The sequence below is a fragment of the Callithrix jacchus genome, chromosome 5, assembly GCF_049354715.1.
Source record: "Callithrix jacchus isolate 240 chromosome 5, calJac240_pri, whole genome shotgun sequence".
NCBI lineage: Eukaryota > Metazoa > Chordata > Mammalia > Primates > Cebidae > Callithrix > Callithrix jacchus.
This window is the reverse complement of record NC_133506.1, coordinates 106,302,501-106,321,079: the sequence shown is the minus strand read 5'-3', so window position 1 is coordinate 106,321,079 and position 18,579 is coordinate 106,302,501. Positions and strand designations below refer to the sequence as shown.

Sequence of the window (18,579 nt, the reverse complement as noted above, 5' to 3'; positions counted from 1 at the left end):
GTATGCACCAGAATTAGATTTTTTAATGGTCTGAAAGAGCTTTCAATTAGCATAAAATAAAAATTTAAGTATTAAGAAAGCATTGTATCATAGTTTAGCCAGGCGCTGTGGCTCATGCCTGTAATCGTAGCACTTTAGGGAGGCCGAGGTGGGTGGATCACTTGAGGTCAGGAGTTTGAGACCAGCGTGGCCAACATGAAGAAGTGTTGTCTCTCCTAAAAATACAAAAATTAGTGGAAGACAGTGTGGCGGTTCCTCAAGGACCTAGAAATAGAAATTTCATTTGACCCAGCAATCCCATTACTGGGTATATATCCAAAGGATTATAAATCATTCTACTATAAGGACACATGCACATGAATGTTCATTGCAGCACTGTTTACAATAGCAAAGACCTGGAACCAACCCAAATGCTCATGGATGATAGACTGGACAGGGGAAATGTGGCACATATACACCATGGAATATTATGCAGCCATCAAAAACGATGAGTTTGTGTTCTTTGTAGGGACATGGATGAACCTGGAGAACATCATTCTCAGCAAACTGACACAAGAACAGACAATGAAATACCGCATATTCTCACTCATAGGCGGGTGTTGAACAATGAGAACACATGGACACAGGGAGGGGAGTACTACACACTGGGGTCTGTTGGGGAGAATAGGGGAGGGACAGCGGGGGGTGGAGAGTTGGGGAGAGATAGCATGGGGAGAAATGCCAGATACAGGTGAAGGGGAGGAAGGCAGCAAATCATACTGCCACGTGTGTACCTATGCAACTATCTTGCATGTTCTTCACATGTACCCCAAAACCTAAAATGCAATAAAAAATATATAAAAATTAGCCAGGCCTGGTGGCACACACCAATAGTCCCAGTTACTCAGGAGGCTGAGGCAGGAGGCTTGCTTGAACCTGGGAGGCAGAGGTGGCAATGAACTGAGATGATGCCACTGTACTCCAGCCTGGGTGACAGAGTGAGACTGTCTCAAAAAAAACCCACAAACTTGTATCATAGTTTAACTGGCAGCATATTTTCTTAGTGGCACCTAAAATAATGATGTGTTAACAATTGAAGGTATTTAATTCAGTTAAATGCAGTCTGAAGCACCCTCTCTGCATGTGCCTAGTTGTGGACCCAGTGGATACAGCACTAAACTTGACAGATGTGGTACCTCTTTGTAGCTTATATTATAGTTTGAGGAGACAGGCAGTACACTAGAAATTAGAGGTTATGCTAAATTGTATGAAGGAAATAGGGTGGTGTGGTAAAGAGTGACTGGGGAGGCAGCTACAAAAGATTTGCTGGTCCGGGAATCAGAACGACCCTCAGACCTGGGCAGGAGGGGCTCTTACTTGGCTGTGTGCTTAGTTCAGTGCTTCTCAAACTGTAATTTCATACAGATTTCCTGAAGATCGTGTTAAAAGCAGATTTTGTGGCTCATGCCTGTAATCCCAGCACTTTGGGAGGCCAAGGTGGGCGGATCACCTGAAGTCAGGAGTTTGAGCCTAGCCTGGCCAACATGGTGAAACTCTGTCTCTACTGAAAATACAAAAATTAGCGGGTGTGGTGGCCCGCACCTGTAATCCCAGGTACTCAGGAGGCAGAGGCAGCAGAATTGCTTGAACCCAGGAGGCGGAAGTTGCAGTAAGTCAAGATCGTACTACTGCACTCCAACATGGGCAACAAGAGAGAAAACTCCGTATAAAAAAAAAAAAAAAAAAAAGCAGATTCTGATTTAGTAGGTCTTGGGTGGGAACAGATACTGTGCATTGCTGGAGACGATTCAAGATGGCCGACCACTAACAGCTCAGGAATGTAGCTCCCAGTGAAAGCTCAGAGAACGAGACGACGCCACATCTTTAGACGAATTTTCGTCACTCACCGATTAGCCGATTCCCAGTGGAGGAGCCCCACGGGTCGCCAGCGTGACTCTTGTGGCCGCCGCAGCGGTTTTGCCGGCGTCTCGGCGCAGCAGCTCTTCACGCAGAGCCAACGGGACTGCTTCCCCTACTGACCGGAGTTTGGAGCTCGGGGAAGTCAGAGCCGCTTGTTGCGGACTCGAGAGGGAAGCCAGACCAGAGATTCCCGGGCAGAAGAGCACCATCAGTCTTACTGCTGCTATTTAGGCTGCCACAGTGGGTGGCTCGGATCCCAGCACTGGGAATCAGTAAGTCGGTCGTTGACTCAGAAAACTAATTAGAAAGGCGGTTCATCTATAATGAAGGGAAAAAAACAGCCTAAGAAGGCCGAGTATACTCAAAATCAGAACCCATCAGCAACGGAACAAGCCCTGATGGAAAAGGACTCATCAGCAACCGAACAAGCCCAGATGGAAAAGGACTCATCAGTAACGGAACAAGCCCTGATGGAAAAGGACTGTGTTCCATTATCTGAAGTAGGCTTTAAAAGGTGGATGATAAGAAACTTCTGGGAGTTAAAGGAACTTGTTCTAACCCAATGTAAAGAAACTAAGAACTTGGAAAAAAGGTTCGATGAAATGTTGAAAAGAATAGACAATATAGAGAGGAATACAAATGAACTTATGGAGTTGAAAAATACAACACGAGAACTCAGTGAAATATGTACAAGCTTAAACAGCCGAATGGATCAAGCAGAAGAAAGGGTATTAGAGGTCGAAGACCAACTTAATGAAACAAAACGACAAGACAAGAATAGAGAAAAAAGGATAAAAAGGAATGAGCAAAGTCTCCAAGAAATATGGGACTATGTGAAAAGACCTAATATACGCTTGATTGGTGTACCTGAATGTGACGGAGAGAATGAAGTCAAGCTGGAAAATACTCTCCAGGACATTATCCAGGAAAATTTTCCTAATTTAGCAAAGCAGAACACTATTCAACCCCAGGCAATACAGAGAACACCACAAAGATATTCCTCAAGAAGACCAACCCCAAGGCACATAATCGTTAGATTCACCAAGATCGAAACGAAGGAGAAAATATTAAGGGCAGCCAGAGAGAAAGATCAAGTTACCCATAAAGGTAAGCCTATTAGGCTTACAGCAGATCTCTCAACGGAAACCCTACAAGCTAGAAGAGAGTGGGGGCCAATATTCAATATACTTAAAGAAGAAAACTTTCAGCCCAGAATTTCATATCCTGCCAATTTAAGCTTTACATTTGAAGGAAAAATAAAATCTTTTAGGAACAAGCAAGTACTCAGAGATTTTATTACCACCAGGCCTGCTTTACAAGAACTTCTAAAAGAAGCATTATACACAGAAAGGAACAACCAGTATGATCCTTTCTAAAAATACACCAAAAAGTAAAGAGCATTAACATAAAGAAGAATTTTTATCAACAAAAGGACAAAATAGCCAGTTAATATCAAATGGCAGCAACCCTAAAGTTAAATCAACCAAATCTCCCAATCAAAAGATACAGACAAAATCCAACGGTATATCCAAAGATATACATAGACTCAAAATAAAGGGTTGGAAAAAAAAAAAAAAAACGTACCAACCAAATGGAGAGCAAAAATAAATAAATAAAAAGCAGGAGTTGCAATTTTCACATTTGACAAAATAGATTTCAAAGCTATAAGGATACAAGGGTAAAAGGATTAATGTAACAATAAGAGATCTTAACACCCAGATACATAAGACACATAGTGAGATTTAGATTCAACGAGACAACAAATTGATAACGATATCCAGGATTTGAACTCAGAGCCAGAACAAATAAACACAATAGAGGTCTCCATTTTAAACACATAAAATATGCATTAACCACTTTAAACACTCAAAATATTGATCGGCCATTATTGAAACCCATTTTAGGAATGAAGTAATATTCCTTTTTCCCTCTTTTTCTTTTTTTCCCCTTCTTTTTCTCTTTTTCCCTAAAAAAAAAAAAAAAAAAAAAAAAAAAAAAAAAAAGATACTGTGCATTGCTAACAAGCCCTCAGGCAACGCTGACACTGTTGTTCCAGGGACCACACCCCAGGTAGCCGGACACAGAGAGCCCTGCAGATCACAAGTACTGCAACATCCCACCGCCATTTTTGGATTGGTGAAAAGTTTCTGAAAATTCAGTAATTGACAGCGCAGATGGGAATTGTGGAAGAGAAATGTGTGAGTTGCAGTGGATGTGAAGCGGAATGTCTGCAGGTGTGAGTGCAATGGGTTTTGTCAACTATGCGGAGCACCTTCTGCCCACCCTGCCCTAGCCAGGCTGCGCTAAACCTTGAGCTTGCAAGTAGCGGCCCTGGTCCAAGGAAGAGTTTGGTTGCTTTAAAGTCTGGGTTGTAAGGACGGTCCCAGGGGAGCAGACTAAGGATGTGCATCGGGGCTGGGGGTTGGGCATGCCTTGTTTTGTACATTTAAGTAGTAAGACTTATGTACACCTATACTTGAACTGCTGTCCTGGGCCCTACAAATATTAGCAGTGGGCAAGCAGGATGTAATAATAATAATGAACATAATAATGGTTAGCCTATATGCCAGACTCTGTGCTAACTCCCATTATATATATATTATATATAATATATGTATATAATTATGTAATATATAATTATATAATATATATATTATTTTATATATACACAAACACATATATACAATGTGTATAATATATATTTAACTCCCATTATGTATGTATGTATATGTGTATATATATATGTGTCTGTGTGTATATATATATAAATATAATTTTATTTTTTTTGAGACAGAATCTCACTCTGTCGCCCAGGCTGGAGTGCAGTGGTGCCATCTCAGCTCACTGCAACCTCTGCCTCTTGGGTTCAAGTGATTGCCTTATGCTCCTGAGTAGCTGGTATTACACGTGTGCACAACCACAACCACACCCAGGTAATTTTTGTATTTTTAGTAGAGACAGGATTTCACCATGTTGGTCAGGCTGTTCTCAAACTCCTGACCTCGTGATCCACCCGCCTCAGCCTCCCAAAGTGCTGGGACTACAGGTGTGAGCCACCACACCAGCTTTTTTTGTCTTGAGACAGGGTCTTGCTTTGTTGCCCAGGCTGGAGTGCAGTAGTACCATCAGAGAGCCATGATGATGCTACTGCAGCTTCAACTTCCCAGACTCCCAAGTCGCTGGGACGACAGGTCCACACCACCATGAGAGGCTAAATTTTTTTCAAACATTTTGTAGAGACAGAGTCTCCCTATGTTGCCTTGGCTGGCCTTAAACTAATGGGTTTAAGTAATTGCCCACCTCAGCCTCCCAAAGTGCTAGAATTACAGGGGTAAGCCACCATGCCCGGTCAATTTTATTTATTTATTTCAACAAAGACAAGGCACAGTGGCATACATCTGTAATCCCAGCACTTTGGGAGGCGGAGACGGGCAGATCACCAGAGGTCAGGAGTTCAAGACCAGCTCCCCAACATGGTGAAACTCTGTCTCTACTAAAAATACAAAAATTAGCTTGGCGTGGTGGCACATGCCTGTAATCCCAGCTACTCAGGAGGCTGAGGCAGGAGAATCACTTCAACTTGGGAGGCAGAGGTTGCCATGAACTGAGATGGCGCCATTGCACTCCAGCCTGGGTGACAGAACAAGACTCCATCTCGAAAAATATAAATAAAAAAGTATGGAGAGATGCTCCTTCTGCCCACTGCCTTTCTGTCTCTTGGACCAGAAAGGAAGGAGGGGTTAAAACTATGGAAGTGAGGCCAGGTGTGGTGGCTCACACTTGTAATCCCAGCACTCTGGGAGGTTGAGGTAGGTGGATCACCTGAGGTCCTGAGGTCAGAAGTTTGAGACCAGCCTGGCCAACATGATGAAACCCCGTCTCTACTAAAAATACAAAATTAGCTGGGTGTGGTGGTGCATGCCTATAATCCCAGCTACTTGGGAGACTGAGGCAGGAGAATAGCTTGAACCTGGGAGTTGGAGGTTGCAGTGAGCCGAGATTGCTCCATTGCACTCCAGCCTGGGCAACAAGAGCAAAACTCTGCCTCAAAAAAAGCAAGCAAGCAAGCAAGCAAGCAAGCAAACAAACAAACAAAAAAACCGTGGAAGTGAAGGTTGTGATTGGAGACCAGGGAATGAGAGTGATACTATTCCAAGGACCCATGAATTGCCACTGAAGATGTTTTGCAATGTGACCGGGGTAGGAGTGGGGGTTGAATGTTCTCTGAACAAGGCAAGGCCAGAGTTATTAGCCCCTGAGAACTAAGATCAGTGTGAGGACCAGATGGAGTCATTAGAAGGAACACCATCTCAGATGGTGAAGATTGTTTGAAATCAGATTTTTCCATAAAAACCCTGCAAATACAGCCTTTTGGTATTTCTCTCTTCTTCCTTCTCATAGTCCAGACTCCTGGAGATCAGGAGACCAGAGCTCACTTACCTTCTACTATATGTCTGTGGTAAGCAGACACTGACATACTAGAAAAAAAAAAAGGCATTTGGCTGTAATATTTGCAAGACCCGAAAAGGTACTGGGAATAGATTTTTTTCCATAGAGGGAAGGGGTGGTGTTTTATAAGAAAGAGCACTCTGTCTCAAAAACTAGAAAAAATAAATAAACCCAAATCATTAGAAATACCCAGGGAAATTGTCAGAAATATAATAGCAGCAGGAAACTGTAATATGACTTTCTTTGACAGGCAAAGTAAGAAAAATATACAAAGGTGCCGGGCGTGGTGGCTCACGCCGGTAATCCCAGCACTTTGAGAGGCTGAGGCAGGCAGATCATAAGGTCAGGAGTTCAAGACCAACTTGGCCAGCATGGTGAAACCCAGTCTCTACTAAAAACACAAATAGCCAGGCATGGTGGCACCCACCTGTAATTCCAGCTACTTGGGAGGCCGAGGCAGGAGAATTGCTTGAACCCAGCAGGCGGAGGTTGCAGTGAGCGAAGATCATGCCACTGCACTCCAGCCTGGTTGACAGAGTGAGACTCTGTCTCAAAAAAAAAAAAAAGAAAAATATACAAAGGTATAAAGGAACAGATAATCTCAATGATAAAGTTGATTAATTAATTAGCCTCTCATTCAACAAATATGTACTGAATGGTGTGTGCCAGGCCCTTTGCTGGATACCAGAAAGATATCAGCCATAAATATATCATCAGTGAACATCCTGAGCCTCCATCCTCTTGGAGCACATATTCAGGTGATATTTATTTAACTTTGTATCTCATAAATGGAGAACCTACCTTTTTCAATGCCAATAAAACATTTACAAATCTTGTTCAAATATTAGGCCGTGAAGGAGATTAGAAATTCCCCAAACTTGGGGCCAGGCGTGGTGGCTCATGCCTGTAATCCAAGCACTTTGGAGGCCAAGGTGGGTGGATCCCCTGAGGTTGGAAGTTCAAAACCAGCCTGACCAACATGGTGAAACCCCGTCTTGAAAAAAATAAAAATAAACAAATAAATAAAATTTCAAAAAAAGAAATTCCCCAAACTTGAAATTGTAGTGGACACATACTCAGACCATAATGCAATAAACCAGAAATTTCTAAATGTTTGAGTAACAGAAACCAACCTCTTTAAAAATTGCAAAAACAGTCCTAAATAATTCTTTGATCAATGAGAAAATTCAAATTGTAAATACAGATTATTATAATGATAATATAATTAGGCTAGGCTTGGTGACTGATGCCTGTAATCCCAGAATTTTTGGGAAGCCAAGAGAGGAGGATATCTTGAAGCCAGGAGTTCAAGACAAGCCTGAGCAACATAGTGAGATCCATGTCTCTACAAAAAAAAAATTATTATTATTATTTTGAGACAGTCTTGCTCTGTCGCCTGGCTGCAGTGCAGTGGCACCATCTCAGCTCACTGCAATCTCTGCCTCCCGGGTGCAAGTGATTCCCCTGCCTCAACCTCCCAAATAGCTGAGATTACAGGTGCATGCCACCATGTCCTGCTAATTTTTTGTATTTTAGTAGAGAGGGGTTTCACCATATTGGCCAGGATGGTCTCAACCCCCTAACCTCATGATCTGCCCCTCAGCTTCCCAAAGTGCTGGGATTACAGGCATGAGCCATTGCGCCTGACCAAAAAAAATTGTTTTTAATTAGCCTGGCATGGTGACATGCACCAGTAGTCCCAGCTACTCAAGAGGCTAAGGCAGATGTATTGCTAGAACCTAGGATGTTGAGGCTGCAGTGAGCTAAGGTCACACTATGGGGCATAATTCTATTTCATTAAAAAAATGAATGCTGCTTGAGGCTCACTAAATTGACTTCATGACCAGCACAAAATTCCATGAAGCTGCATTTTGGAAATCTTGTCCTGGACTAGGTGTCGGCAGACTTCCTGCAAAGGGCCTGTTGATAAATATTTCAGACTTTGCAGCTCACAGTGTTTCTGCGGCAAGAGCAGCACTCAAACCCTGCCGTTTGCATCCTGAAAGTCACTCACAATACATAAAGAGATGGTTGTGGCTTTGCTTCGATATAAATTTATAGACACTATAATTTGAATTTTGAAAGATTTTCTCATGAACTCTTCTTCTTTTAGTAGCTTACAAGCCATGCAAAAACAAAAGGTGGGCTTGATTTGGCTGGAAGCCATAGTTTACTGATCCTTGCCCTAAACTGTAAGCTTTATGGAAGCAGAGACCACTTTCTGTCTTTTTTCCCCATTGCATCGCTAAGGTTTGACACAAAGCATTGTGTGCATTCAATCGATAGTTGGTAAATGAATTATTAAAGAGCAATTTGTATATTAAGCACTTTTATTACAAAATTACTGTGTGTTCATGGAAGAAAAATAAGCAGTGCAGCTGAACAAAATGAATAAACAAATCCTTAGTAATTCCACCTCTGGGAGATAACCACATCCTTTCCTAGTGTTACGCAATAGGTGTCAGGAATTAGGAAAATCTTATTTTTTGGCCATGGGAGCTGTGAAAAGTTCTATTTCTCCTCAATCCACCAGAGACCCACGCTTCCCCTTTCTGGCTGTAGGGGGTGAAGCTGAGAGAAAAAATGAGGAGGGAGGGTGGAAAGTATGGGGGAAAGCAATCTGATAAGCAGCTAATGAGCTCCTATACTATGCTGCCATATGCCTGGCCAGGCTAGATACTGGGGGATAGAGGTAGCACCCATCCCTTCTGGATTGACAGTTGAAAGGGTAGACAAGAAATTAAAAGTGTGATAAATGTGACCAAAGGGGATATGCAAGGTGCTATGAGGGCTTAATGTGGGGAGGGGTGTCAAACCTCATCTGGGTGTCAGGAAATGCTTCCTTCCCTAAGGAAGTGACATTTAGGCTGACACCTAGGCTGAGAAAGAGTTAGTTGAGCAAGAACATGGGAAGCTCTGGCTAGGCATAGTGACTGATGCCTGTAATCCCAGCACTTTGGGAAGCGGAGATGGGTGGATCAACTGAGGTCAGGAGTTCAAGACCAGCCTGGCCAACATGGTGAAACCCTGTCTCTACTAAAAATACAAAATTAGCTGGGCATCGTGGCCGGTGCCTGTAATCCCAGCTATTCAGGAGGCTGAGGCAGGAGCATCAGTTGAACCTGGGAGGCGGAGGTTGCAGTGAGCCGAGATTGTGCACTGCACTACAGCCTGGATGACAGAGTAAGACTATGCCTTGGGAAAAAAAAAGAAAGAAAGAAAAAAAAACATGGGAAGTTCCACAGTGAGACAGTGCAACTTTCTTTAGAAACGTCTGGCTGGAGAGTCGACAGGGAAGGAAATGGCATGAGGTCAGCCTGCAGAGGTTGGCCGGGACCCATCAGCAGAGCCTTGCCATCTAGACCTAACTGCCTGTTGAACAGAAACTGAAGAAGATAAATGAATATATTAAAAGCATACTGAGGAAGTAATCAGCCAACTCCAGAGTGAGGAACATTCTATGGGACAAATGATTCCGTGTCTTGTCAGATCAATGTCATGAAATGAGTAAAAGGCAGGGAGGTGTGTTATAAAATGAAAGAGATTTAAGCGTAATATCAGAAGGACTTAATTGTTCACCCTAATCTCTTGGTTAAGGTGGTAACTGCCAGGTTTCTTCTCTGTCTTTCCCTTTCTATAAGACCAGCCCACACTCAAGGGACTGTAAGAGCTAAGGGAATTCACTGCAGGGACTGAAGCAAAAAAGAAATGAGGTCAAATGTCTTTTTTTTTTTTTTTGAGACAGTCTCACTGTTGCCCAGGCTGGAGTGCAATGGCATGATCTCAGCTCACTGCAATCTCCGCCTCCTGGGTTCAAATGATTCTCCTGTTTCAGCCACCTGACTAGCTGGGATTACAGACACACACCACCACACCCGGCCAATTTTTGTATTTTAGTAGAGATAGGGTTTCACCATGTTGATCAGGCTGGTCTCAATCTCCTGACCATGTGATCCACCTGGCTTGGCCTCTCAAAGTGCTGAGGTTACAGGTGTGAGCCACCTTGCCCAGCCCTCAGACATCTTTTTTTTTTTTTGAGATAGAGTTTTGCCCTTATTGCCCAGGCTGGAGTGCAATGGTTCGATCTCGGCTCACTGTAACCTCCACCTCCCAGTTCAAATGATTCTCCTGCCTCAGCCTCTCGAGTAGCTGGGATTACAGGCATGCGCCACCTCCCCTGGTCCTCAAATGTCTTTTTTAGGAGGAATACTCTGGCTGCAATGTGGCAATGAGATATGGTGGCGTTTGCAGCGGGAATGGATGTACCTTGAGTGATTTCAGGAGAACAGCTCAGCAGGAGTTATTATTGAATATGAGGTGGTGAGAAAAGGTGGAGTTGGGTAGCTGAGGTCTTTTACTGAATCCAATCAAGGGTCTGTGTGCTCCCAGGAGGTTGCTTCACCTGCCCCCAGGAAGAAGCCACTTTCGGCTGCCCGGTCTTTCCTTGCCTTGGGGCGCGTCCCTGAGGGTTACTGGGGCTGGAAAGCCACCAGCCAACACAAATTAGGAGAGCCTTGGGATTACCAAGGAGGGTCAGAATCCTCGACTCTGAGTTAAAGAAGGGACAGCCGTCAGGGGGACTGAATGGGGCGGGAGGAATGTAAGTCATCCCTAACGTTTTCTTTTCCGAGGCGGGCAGATCACCTGAGGTCAGGTGTTCAAGACCAGCCTGGCCAACATGGTGAAACCCCGTCTCTACTAAAAGTACAAAAATTAGCTGGGTGGGTGTAATCCCAGCTCGAGAGGCTGAGGCTGGAGAACTGGAGAGGCGGCGGTTGCGGTAAACCGAGATTGCGTCACTGCACTCCAGCCTGAGCAACAAAAGCAAAACTCTGTCTCAAAAAAAAAAAAAAAAAATCTTTCTTTTCCTTCCGGGTTTAACAACCCAATTATGAGCACGTAATCAAAAGGTCAATGACTCACTGGTTTCAAACAAGTAATTTTATTTACCTTTTCGTGTTTTACCAACCTGACCTCCCCCTCGGCCCTGAGTGATTTCGTTTTCCTTTCGGAGCCTGTTTGGGAGGGGGGACTACTACAGTCTCAGCACTTATCTCCGCCGGCGGGCCCCCCGCCCGGGTTTCTTTTCTCCTCGGCGCCTTCGGGTGCGGGCTGGAGGAACGGAGGGGGTTGGGGACGGGGGTGCGGGGCCGGGGGCCGGGTGGGCCCGGCTCACTTGCGTAGGCTTGTAAACCAGGTGGAAGATGAAGGCGTTGCAGTACCTGCGGGGCCGCGGGGCGCGGTCAGGGACCAGGGGGCGGAGCTCCAAGGGGCGGGGCTTGCCCCTCCGAGTTCCAGGGCGTGAGGCTAGACTCAGGGTTGGTTGGCTTTGTTAGAGGGTCGCAGGGTTTTTTGTTGGTTGGGGAGATTCTGCGACCTAGATCTAAAGAGGGGTGTGCTGGGGATTGTCGAGACCTCCCATGGGGGTGACCAGTAGTGGGAGCAGAGAAGGCAGGTTGTTGGCCTGGGGCAAGAGGGTCCCAGGACTGTGGGGACTAGGGCAGAGGTGGGTCTTTGAGGATGCGGAGCCAGAAAGTAAGAGAAGCGAAGTCAGGAAGGAGATAGGGTCTCAGGCCCTTACCAGGGCATACAGTCGTCGGCCGCTCTGAGGCGAAAGGGGGAGCGGAAGGGGTTGACCTGGGGACGGCTAGTGCCCCCTCCAGTGGCCACCGCCATGGTCTGGCCGTCCATCACGCAGCCATACTCGCTGCTCTCGGTGAAGAAGGCTGGCACTCGGAGGGACTGGGTGGGGCAAGACTCGCTCTGAGAGGTCCCTCTCCAGATCCGTCCCAGCAGCCAGGATGACAGACAGGGCTGAAATCCGAGGCCCCGGGACAGATCTGGCGGGAGAGAAGCAGGAGGAGGCCCGAGGCAGACACAGAGATGGGCAGAGGGACCCGTGGGCATTCCCCAGGCCTGTGGAGCAGGTGATGGTGCAGAGGAGAGCCCGGAGACTTTCAGAAAAGGAGATGAGGAGGGGCCGGGCAGGAGGGGAGAGAAGTTCCCGTTTGCCCCCATTGCCCACCTGCAGGCGAGGCAGAGAGCTCAGCCATGTATCCTTGAGACCAAACCCAGAGTTAAATCCTGCAGAGAGGTGAGAGACGCTGGCTCCCATGGTCGGCTTCTCTCCCGCCTTCCGCATGTGCCTACCCCGGAGCCCCAGGCTCTTACCAATAACCAGGTCGGGCTTGGGCCCCTGGAGCAGGTGGTAGGGCCTGGCTGACACCTTGATCTGCAGGTCCCTGTGGCTCCCCTTCTCCTTAGTGCCAGAGCTGGGCCGTGCTGATACGCCAGAACCATTCCGGACAGACACCTCGGGGCCGTCCTGAAGGGCCAGGAGAAGGATGGAAAAGCCACAGGAAGTCAGGGAACTGGAGAATGCACCAGCAAGATCGGGAGTCGGGGGCAGATGGGCAGGGCCTAACCAAGAGGTCACTGGAGGGGTCAGGGCTGAAGAGCAGGGCCCCCTCAGCCCTCACCCTCTGCAAGGTAAAATGCTGCTGGTCGCTTTCAGGGGTCAGGCCATCACCTACAAACTGCAGCTCCAGGGCCACATGGGGGAGCAGGACCAAGAGCTCCTAGAGGACAGAAAGAAGGACAGATCTGGGTTCTACCCAGTATCCGCCCCCATACCACAATGCCCAACCTTCAGTGCTGGGGGGGACTTGCCCAAAAAACCATGACAAGGTCAAACTCCTTCCCGGCCTCCACCACGTGGATCTTCAGTGACTGTTTGTTCTGGATGTTGAGCTCAGGGACTGTGAGAAAACAGCTCTTTAAGGATATGGTCCACTCTCACTCCCCCATCTCACCCACACCCGCACTCAGCTCTCCTTACAGGACTGGGGCACCAGGTAGGTGATGACGTAGTACACAGTCAGCGGGTAGGTGAGAAGCACAGCCATGGGGGAATCCAAGCTGAGGCCCCGCCATGTGTAGTAATCCTGCCATGAGCCTGGGAGGAGGGGGTTACTAGATGACCTGGCCCTGGACCCCACCCCCTCTAGTCTAATAGCCTGCTTTTTCACAGTCACCCAGGCTCTGGTTCTCCAGTCCCTGTCCCTACCCATAGCTCCCACAGGGCCCCTCCAACTCACCAAAAAGACCCCGTGGTGGGTCTGGGGGCACAGGAGGCATTAGGGCAGGCCCTTCCCCCTGGAGAAGCTGGTAGGGATCTCCTGAGAGGACGAAAGAAAGAAGACCCTGGGGTCAGGGAGACTCCTCCCACCTGACCCATCCTTTCAAAGGAACTGTATTCCCTGAGAAAGCTGCAGTAAGAGGAATGGGGGTTTGTGTAGGGATGGGGCTTCTGGGTGGAGTTGGTAGGGGTGACTCCATTGAAGGCTGGGGAAAGGCCTGAAATTGCCCTGGTGCTATTGGTAGGGAGTCAGTGTGTATGTGGAGGGATTACCTGGGAGGGACCCAGACAACTTCTTTCTAGTCCTTCCCTCTAGGCCAAGGGGCCCATGCCTTAAGAGAGACCCCACGCACCACCGAGAAGAAGGCTAAGGGATGGCGTGTTGCTTCGGGGATGCCTGGAGAAGCCGGGCCCTGGAATCAGCATGCTGAGCTGGGTCCAGTAGCCACGAGTGAGGCCCCGAGAGGCCAGGAAGGCCTCCTTGTTGAAGGTTTCACTGGTCACCTCTGGAGAAGAAGGGGATGAATTGAGGCACTGGGGTAGCGCCCACTTTTTTTCTTTTCTTTTTTTTGTGAGACTGAGTCTTGCTCTGTTACCCAGGCTAGAGTACAGTGGCACGATCATGGATCACTGCAGCCTCGACCTCTTAGGCTCAAAGGATTCTCCCATCTCAGCCTCCCGAGAATTGTGACTACAAGCCTGTGCACCATGCCTGGCTAATTTTTTCTATTTTTTATAGAGACAGAGTCTATGTTGCTCAGGCTGGTCTCGAACTCCTGGGCTCAAGTTAGCATCCCAATGTGCTGGGATTACAGGTATGAACCATTGCCTGGCCTAGAACCCCAGACTAACTCTCCTCAGCCTCCTCTAAGGACTCTGGATCTAAGTCTGGTTCCAGTCAGGCAGGGAACTACCATTTCTGTGGGTCTCCAGTGTACCAGGCACAAAGCCCACATAATCCTTGTGACAATTCCACGGGCCTTTACATTTGTTAGCATCCCTCTTTTGCAGATGAGGAGATGGAGGCTCCAAGAAGTAAAGTGTTTTTGTTTTTTTATTTGAGATGGAGTCTCACTCTGTCACCCAGACTGGAGTGCAGTGGCATGATCTCAGCTCACAGCAACCTCAGCTTCCCAGGTACAAGTGATTCTTCTGCCTCAGCCTCCCGAGTAGCTGGGACTACAGGTGCGTGCCACCATGCCTGGCTAATTTTTGTATTTTTAGTAGAGACAGGGTTTCACCATGTTGGCCAAGCTGGTCTTGAACTTCTGACCTTGTGATCTGTTTGTCTCAGCCTCCCAAAGTGCTGGGATTACAGGTGCGAGCCACCGTAACAAAACAAATCACTGGAAGGTGATTTGTTTAAGGTCACACTGCCAGTTAGTGGTGGAGCTAGGAAGCAAGTAAGTATTTGAATCCCTATCCCCCAATCCCTGCACTCTCTTGGGGACCTAGACATTCAGTCCTTGGCTTCACAGACCCAGTCTCCAGCCCCAAACATCGAGCCCCTGCCTTTATTCCAGGGATCTAGGTTCTAGCCCCAGACACTCAGCCTTCGACTCCAGGACCCTGTTTCCAGGCATCTCATTCCTTTTTTTTTTTTCCAAGATGGAGTCTTGCTCTGTCTCCCAGGCCAGGGTGCAGTGGCACAGTCTCAGCTCATTGCAACCTCCGCCTCCTGGGTTCAAGCAATTATCCTGTCTCAGCCTCCTGAGTAGCTGGGATTACAGGCATGCCCCACGCCCAGCTAATTTTGTATTTTTAATAGAGATGGGGTTTCACCATGTTGGTCCGGCTGGTCTCAAACTTCTGACCTACTGATCCACCCGCCTTGGCCTCCCAAAGTGCTAGGATTACAGGCATGAGCCACTGCGCCTGGCCAGACATCTAATTCCCAGTATCAAAGACCCGATCCCAGTTTTGCCCAACCATTCTGACCTCCTTATGGTACCTGTGGTGTAGGTAAAAGGCAGGGTTGCTAGTTCTCCTGCCCGCTCCACGAAGGCTGCAAGCTTTGGGCACCAAAATCGGTGGCTCACATCATCTGGGCACCGCCACCAGTCAGCCTGGAGACAAGCCTCTCCACAATACAAGACAGCACTACACTGGGGGCTGGGGACACAGTGGGTGGTGGGCACCCAGTGTTAGCCTCTGTAGGTCCTGTCTGCTGTCCATCTGCCCAGTAGCTGCCCCTGTGTCACTCCGTTTGTCTTACACCCTCTAACCGCCTGTAACAGCCCGTATTGTTTCCTCTTCATCTTCTCATGTCCCTGCCCCTCCTTCTGTCTGTCTGCTAGGCACACCCCACCGGCCTGCTTTCTATTTGCCTGACTGTTGGGGTCTTCCTCTGCCCCCAGCTTTGGGGCTGCTCACCAAGGTGTCAGCTTCACTTCAAAGCTGTGCCTGTGACAAACGTGGCAGGTTCGAGCACGAAGGGAAGCAAAGGTGAAGTCTGGTCGGGGACCCCATGTCCTCATTGGGGTCTTGGCTAACTTCACACCTAGCCTTGGGATCAAGCTCTCCAGCTCTCTAAATAGGGGCGGAGATGGCAGCAGACTGGAGGGGTGCTTGGGAATCCAGGGCCCCAGCCCTCCCCAGCATCAGATATCAGATTTCTGTACCGATGCAGCCGGGCATCTCCCACAGTAAGCTGTCGGGGCTTTCGGGGGTCCCCGGAGCCCATGGGACAGGCCATGCTGTGACAGAGGAGCACATAGGCCCGAGGAGCCAGGCTCTCAGTCCCTGAGCCCCAGCTTCCAGTCCCCTGGGCTCCATCCACCAGCAGATCAATGCCCAAGATGGTGCCATGCTCATCCGTCACCAGTAAGAGACAGGAAAGGTGCAGGGGGGCAGCCTCTGGGGAAAGAGGGAAAAGTTGGGGTGGTAGGGGGCAGACAAATATGGTCAGAGTCAGGAGTACCAAACTCAAATACCTACAGGGGCTAGGCAAGTAACCTCACTGAGCAAAGGCCACTGGGGAGAGAGGGCATGCTCCTTCTTTTCTTTTTTTTGAGAGGAAGTTTCCCTCTTGTTGCCCAGGCTGAAATGCAATGGTGAGATCTTGGCTCACTGCAACCTCTGCCTTCTGGGTTCAAGCGATTCTCCTGCCTCAGCCTCCTGAGTAGCTGGGATTACAGGCATGTGCCACTACACCCAGCTAATTTTGTATTTTTAGTAGAGATGGGGTTTCTCCCCATTGGTCAGGCTGGGCTCAAACTCCTGACCTCAGGTGATTCACCTGCCTGGGCTTCCCAAAGTGCTAAGATTACAGGTGTGACCAACCATGCCCAGCCAAGGGCATGTTCCTTCTAAAAGTGACAGCTGCTATACAGGGACCAGAATGCACTGCTGTGCAGAAATGTGGACCCACTGCCAGAGCTTGAGATTTTTCTTGGGAATGTGTAAATCCAGACTTCTGGATACTTTTTTCTTGCAATGTTTAAACATTAAATTAAAAAAAACACACACAAAAAAAACAAAAAAACCACTGTGGGTCAATAAAAACACCTTTTCAGGCCAGACTGGCCTGAAGGCTAGCACTCAGAACTAGTGGCAGGGGAGGGCTTCCGAAGGAAGGATGGCTGGGCAATGGGTAGGGCAGGGCCAGCCCTCAGTTCTTACCACTCCTCCGTCCCTTCCTCTTCTGGGGTCTTGTTTTGTCCTCCACCCTGTTCTCTTGGCAGCCATCCTCACCACCTCCTGCCACCTGCTCAGCCTCCTCTGACTCTCCTGGAGGGTTTACTTCCTGGGAGGACTCCCCGCTGGTAGGGGCTAGCTCCTGATCCTCCTCTGGTTCCACCTTCTCTGTGCCTGCACCCCCCTCCTCTCTCTTCTTTTCTTCTTCATCTTCCTCCTCCCCTTCCTCCCCATCCTCTAGGCTGCCAAATCTGATGTAGGGGCTCAGGTCTTGAAGGTGGAGTGGAAGGTCGTCTCCCAGGACTCGGGCAGCCCCCAGGCCTGGTCCAGGGCCTCGCTCTGCCCCTTGCCCCAGGCTGATGCCCACACTAGGGTTGGGCAAGACATGGAGCACCCAAAGGGCAGGGTCCCAGGGCAGCCTTCTGATTGGGGCCTCCAGCTGTCGCCAACGGCCCTCCAGGCTGGTCCCTCCAGCCCCACGCTCTGCCACAAACTTTCGGAACCAGGCAAACAGAAGGGCAGCGAAATCAAGGAACTCATCCCGGTATCCAGACACAAACTCCATGTCTTCAGGGACACATGGCCCCAGCCCAGACTGAGCAAAGGAAGGGATATATGGTGAGGAACAGGGTAGCAATGAGAGAGTTTGGGGCTGGGTCACAAATTGGAGGTGAGGGTGGGTAAGAGTCACTTAGGATTGGATGTGTGGATAGGCCAGGAGGTGAGAAGAGGGTTTTCAGGGCTGAGGATGGGAGTTCAGGGAAGAAAATGGGGGCAGGACTTGAAACTGGGTGACTACGGTTGGAGAAGACTACTCAGGGATGAGATGGTATTTGGGGCTTAACATTGGAGAGTTCAGACCCTCAAAAGTAGAGTTTAAATGAAGGCTAGAGATGAGAGAGGGCTAATTCTATCGGGACGGGTTTGGCGAGGAGGGAAGCATTTTGGATGCGTCTGTGGGGCATGGCAGTGGGAGAGGGTTTGCCCTGGGCTCGGATCGGTGTGGCGGGGAGCCCCGGTAGGCGTAGCCCCTCCCGGCCGCCCCACTCCGCGGGTACCTGCAGCCGCTGCCACTTTTCAAAGGTAAATACCTCGGGGTGGAGGGTGCGCGGGTTCGGTTGTGACGTCAGGGCTGCCCGAGGCCCGGCCGGCTCAACGGGCGGTCACGTTCCCCCCGCCCCGCCCGCCCCAGCACTGGGCTCGGTGCGTCCGCGTGTGGCCGCCCCTCAGGGGCGCGCGGCCGCGGCTGGCGGTGGCCCTGGAGCCTCCACCGCGCCACCCTGAGGCTCATCCAGCGCTGCAGGGTCCCGCGGCGCAGGAGCAGGGAAGTGAAAGTGCCTTGGAGTAGGAGGGCCGTGACCCGCTTCTCAGGCCAGCGGGCAAGTGGGGCGGGCGGAGGGGCTGGGCTCCTGAACCCAACTGAATCGGCTCCTCGGGCCGCGGTCCTCCCGCCCCGC

General features: G+C 48.9%; 1 protein-coding gene across 11 annotated transcripts; it reads right to left on the bottom strand.

Annotated features, from left to right (window-relative positions):
- Window positions 1-11,274: 11,274 nt before the first annotated feature.
- On the bottom strand, window positions 11,275-18,276 carry ZMYND15 (zinc finger MYND-type containing 15). Of its 11 annotated transcripts, none has more exons than XR_013535833.1 (14): window positions 18,181-18,221; window positions 17,108-17,717; window positions 16,108-16,342; window positions 15,860-16,015; window positions 15,438-15,598; window positions 13,840-13,992; window positions 13,446-13,526; window positions 13,187-13,303; window positions 13,018-13,106; window positions 12,774-12,926; window positions 12,520-12,673; window positions 12,374-12,432; window positions 11,930-12,188; window positions 11,275-11,570 (listed from the first exon to the last, which is right to left on the bottom strand). XR_013535833.1 is itself a non-coding variant. In XM_054256195.2 (14 exons), exons 2-14 carry the CDS (start codon window positions 17,685-17,687, stop codon window positions 11,399-11,401), a joined length of 2,343 nt encoding a protein of 780 aa, XP_054112170.2. In that variant the 5' UTR covers window positions 17,688-17,717; window positions 18,214-18,276; the 3' UTR covers window positions 11,275-11,398. The 11 variants fall into 11 exon arrangements, 9 of the variants coding, with proteins under 9 accessions (XP_054112170.2, XP_078230136.1, XP_078230137.1 ...); XR_013535834.1 differs by having other exon boundaries at window positions 12,828-12,926; XM_054256195.2 differs by having other exon boundaries at window positions 11,930-12,162; window positions 18,214-18,276.
- Window positions 18,277-18,579: the final 303 nt, after the last annotated feature.

Excerpts from the sequence above, each read along its gene's own strand:
- ZMYND15 (XM_054256195.2), bottom strand. The coding sequence starts at position 17,687 with ATGGAGTTTGTGTCTGGATACCGGGATGAGTTCCTTGATTTCGCTGCC. Across the intron at positions 13,993-15,437 it reads GCCTTTTACCTACACCACAG|AGGTGACCAGTGAAACCTTC; the intron begins GTACCATAAGGA and ends CTTCTTCTCCAG. Across the intron at positions 12,433-12,519 it reads CAAGCCCGACCTGGTTATTG|GATTTAACTCTGGGTTTGGT; the intron begins GTAAGAGCCTGG and ends ACCTCTCTGCAG.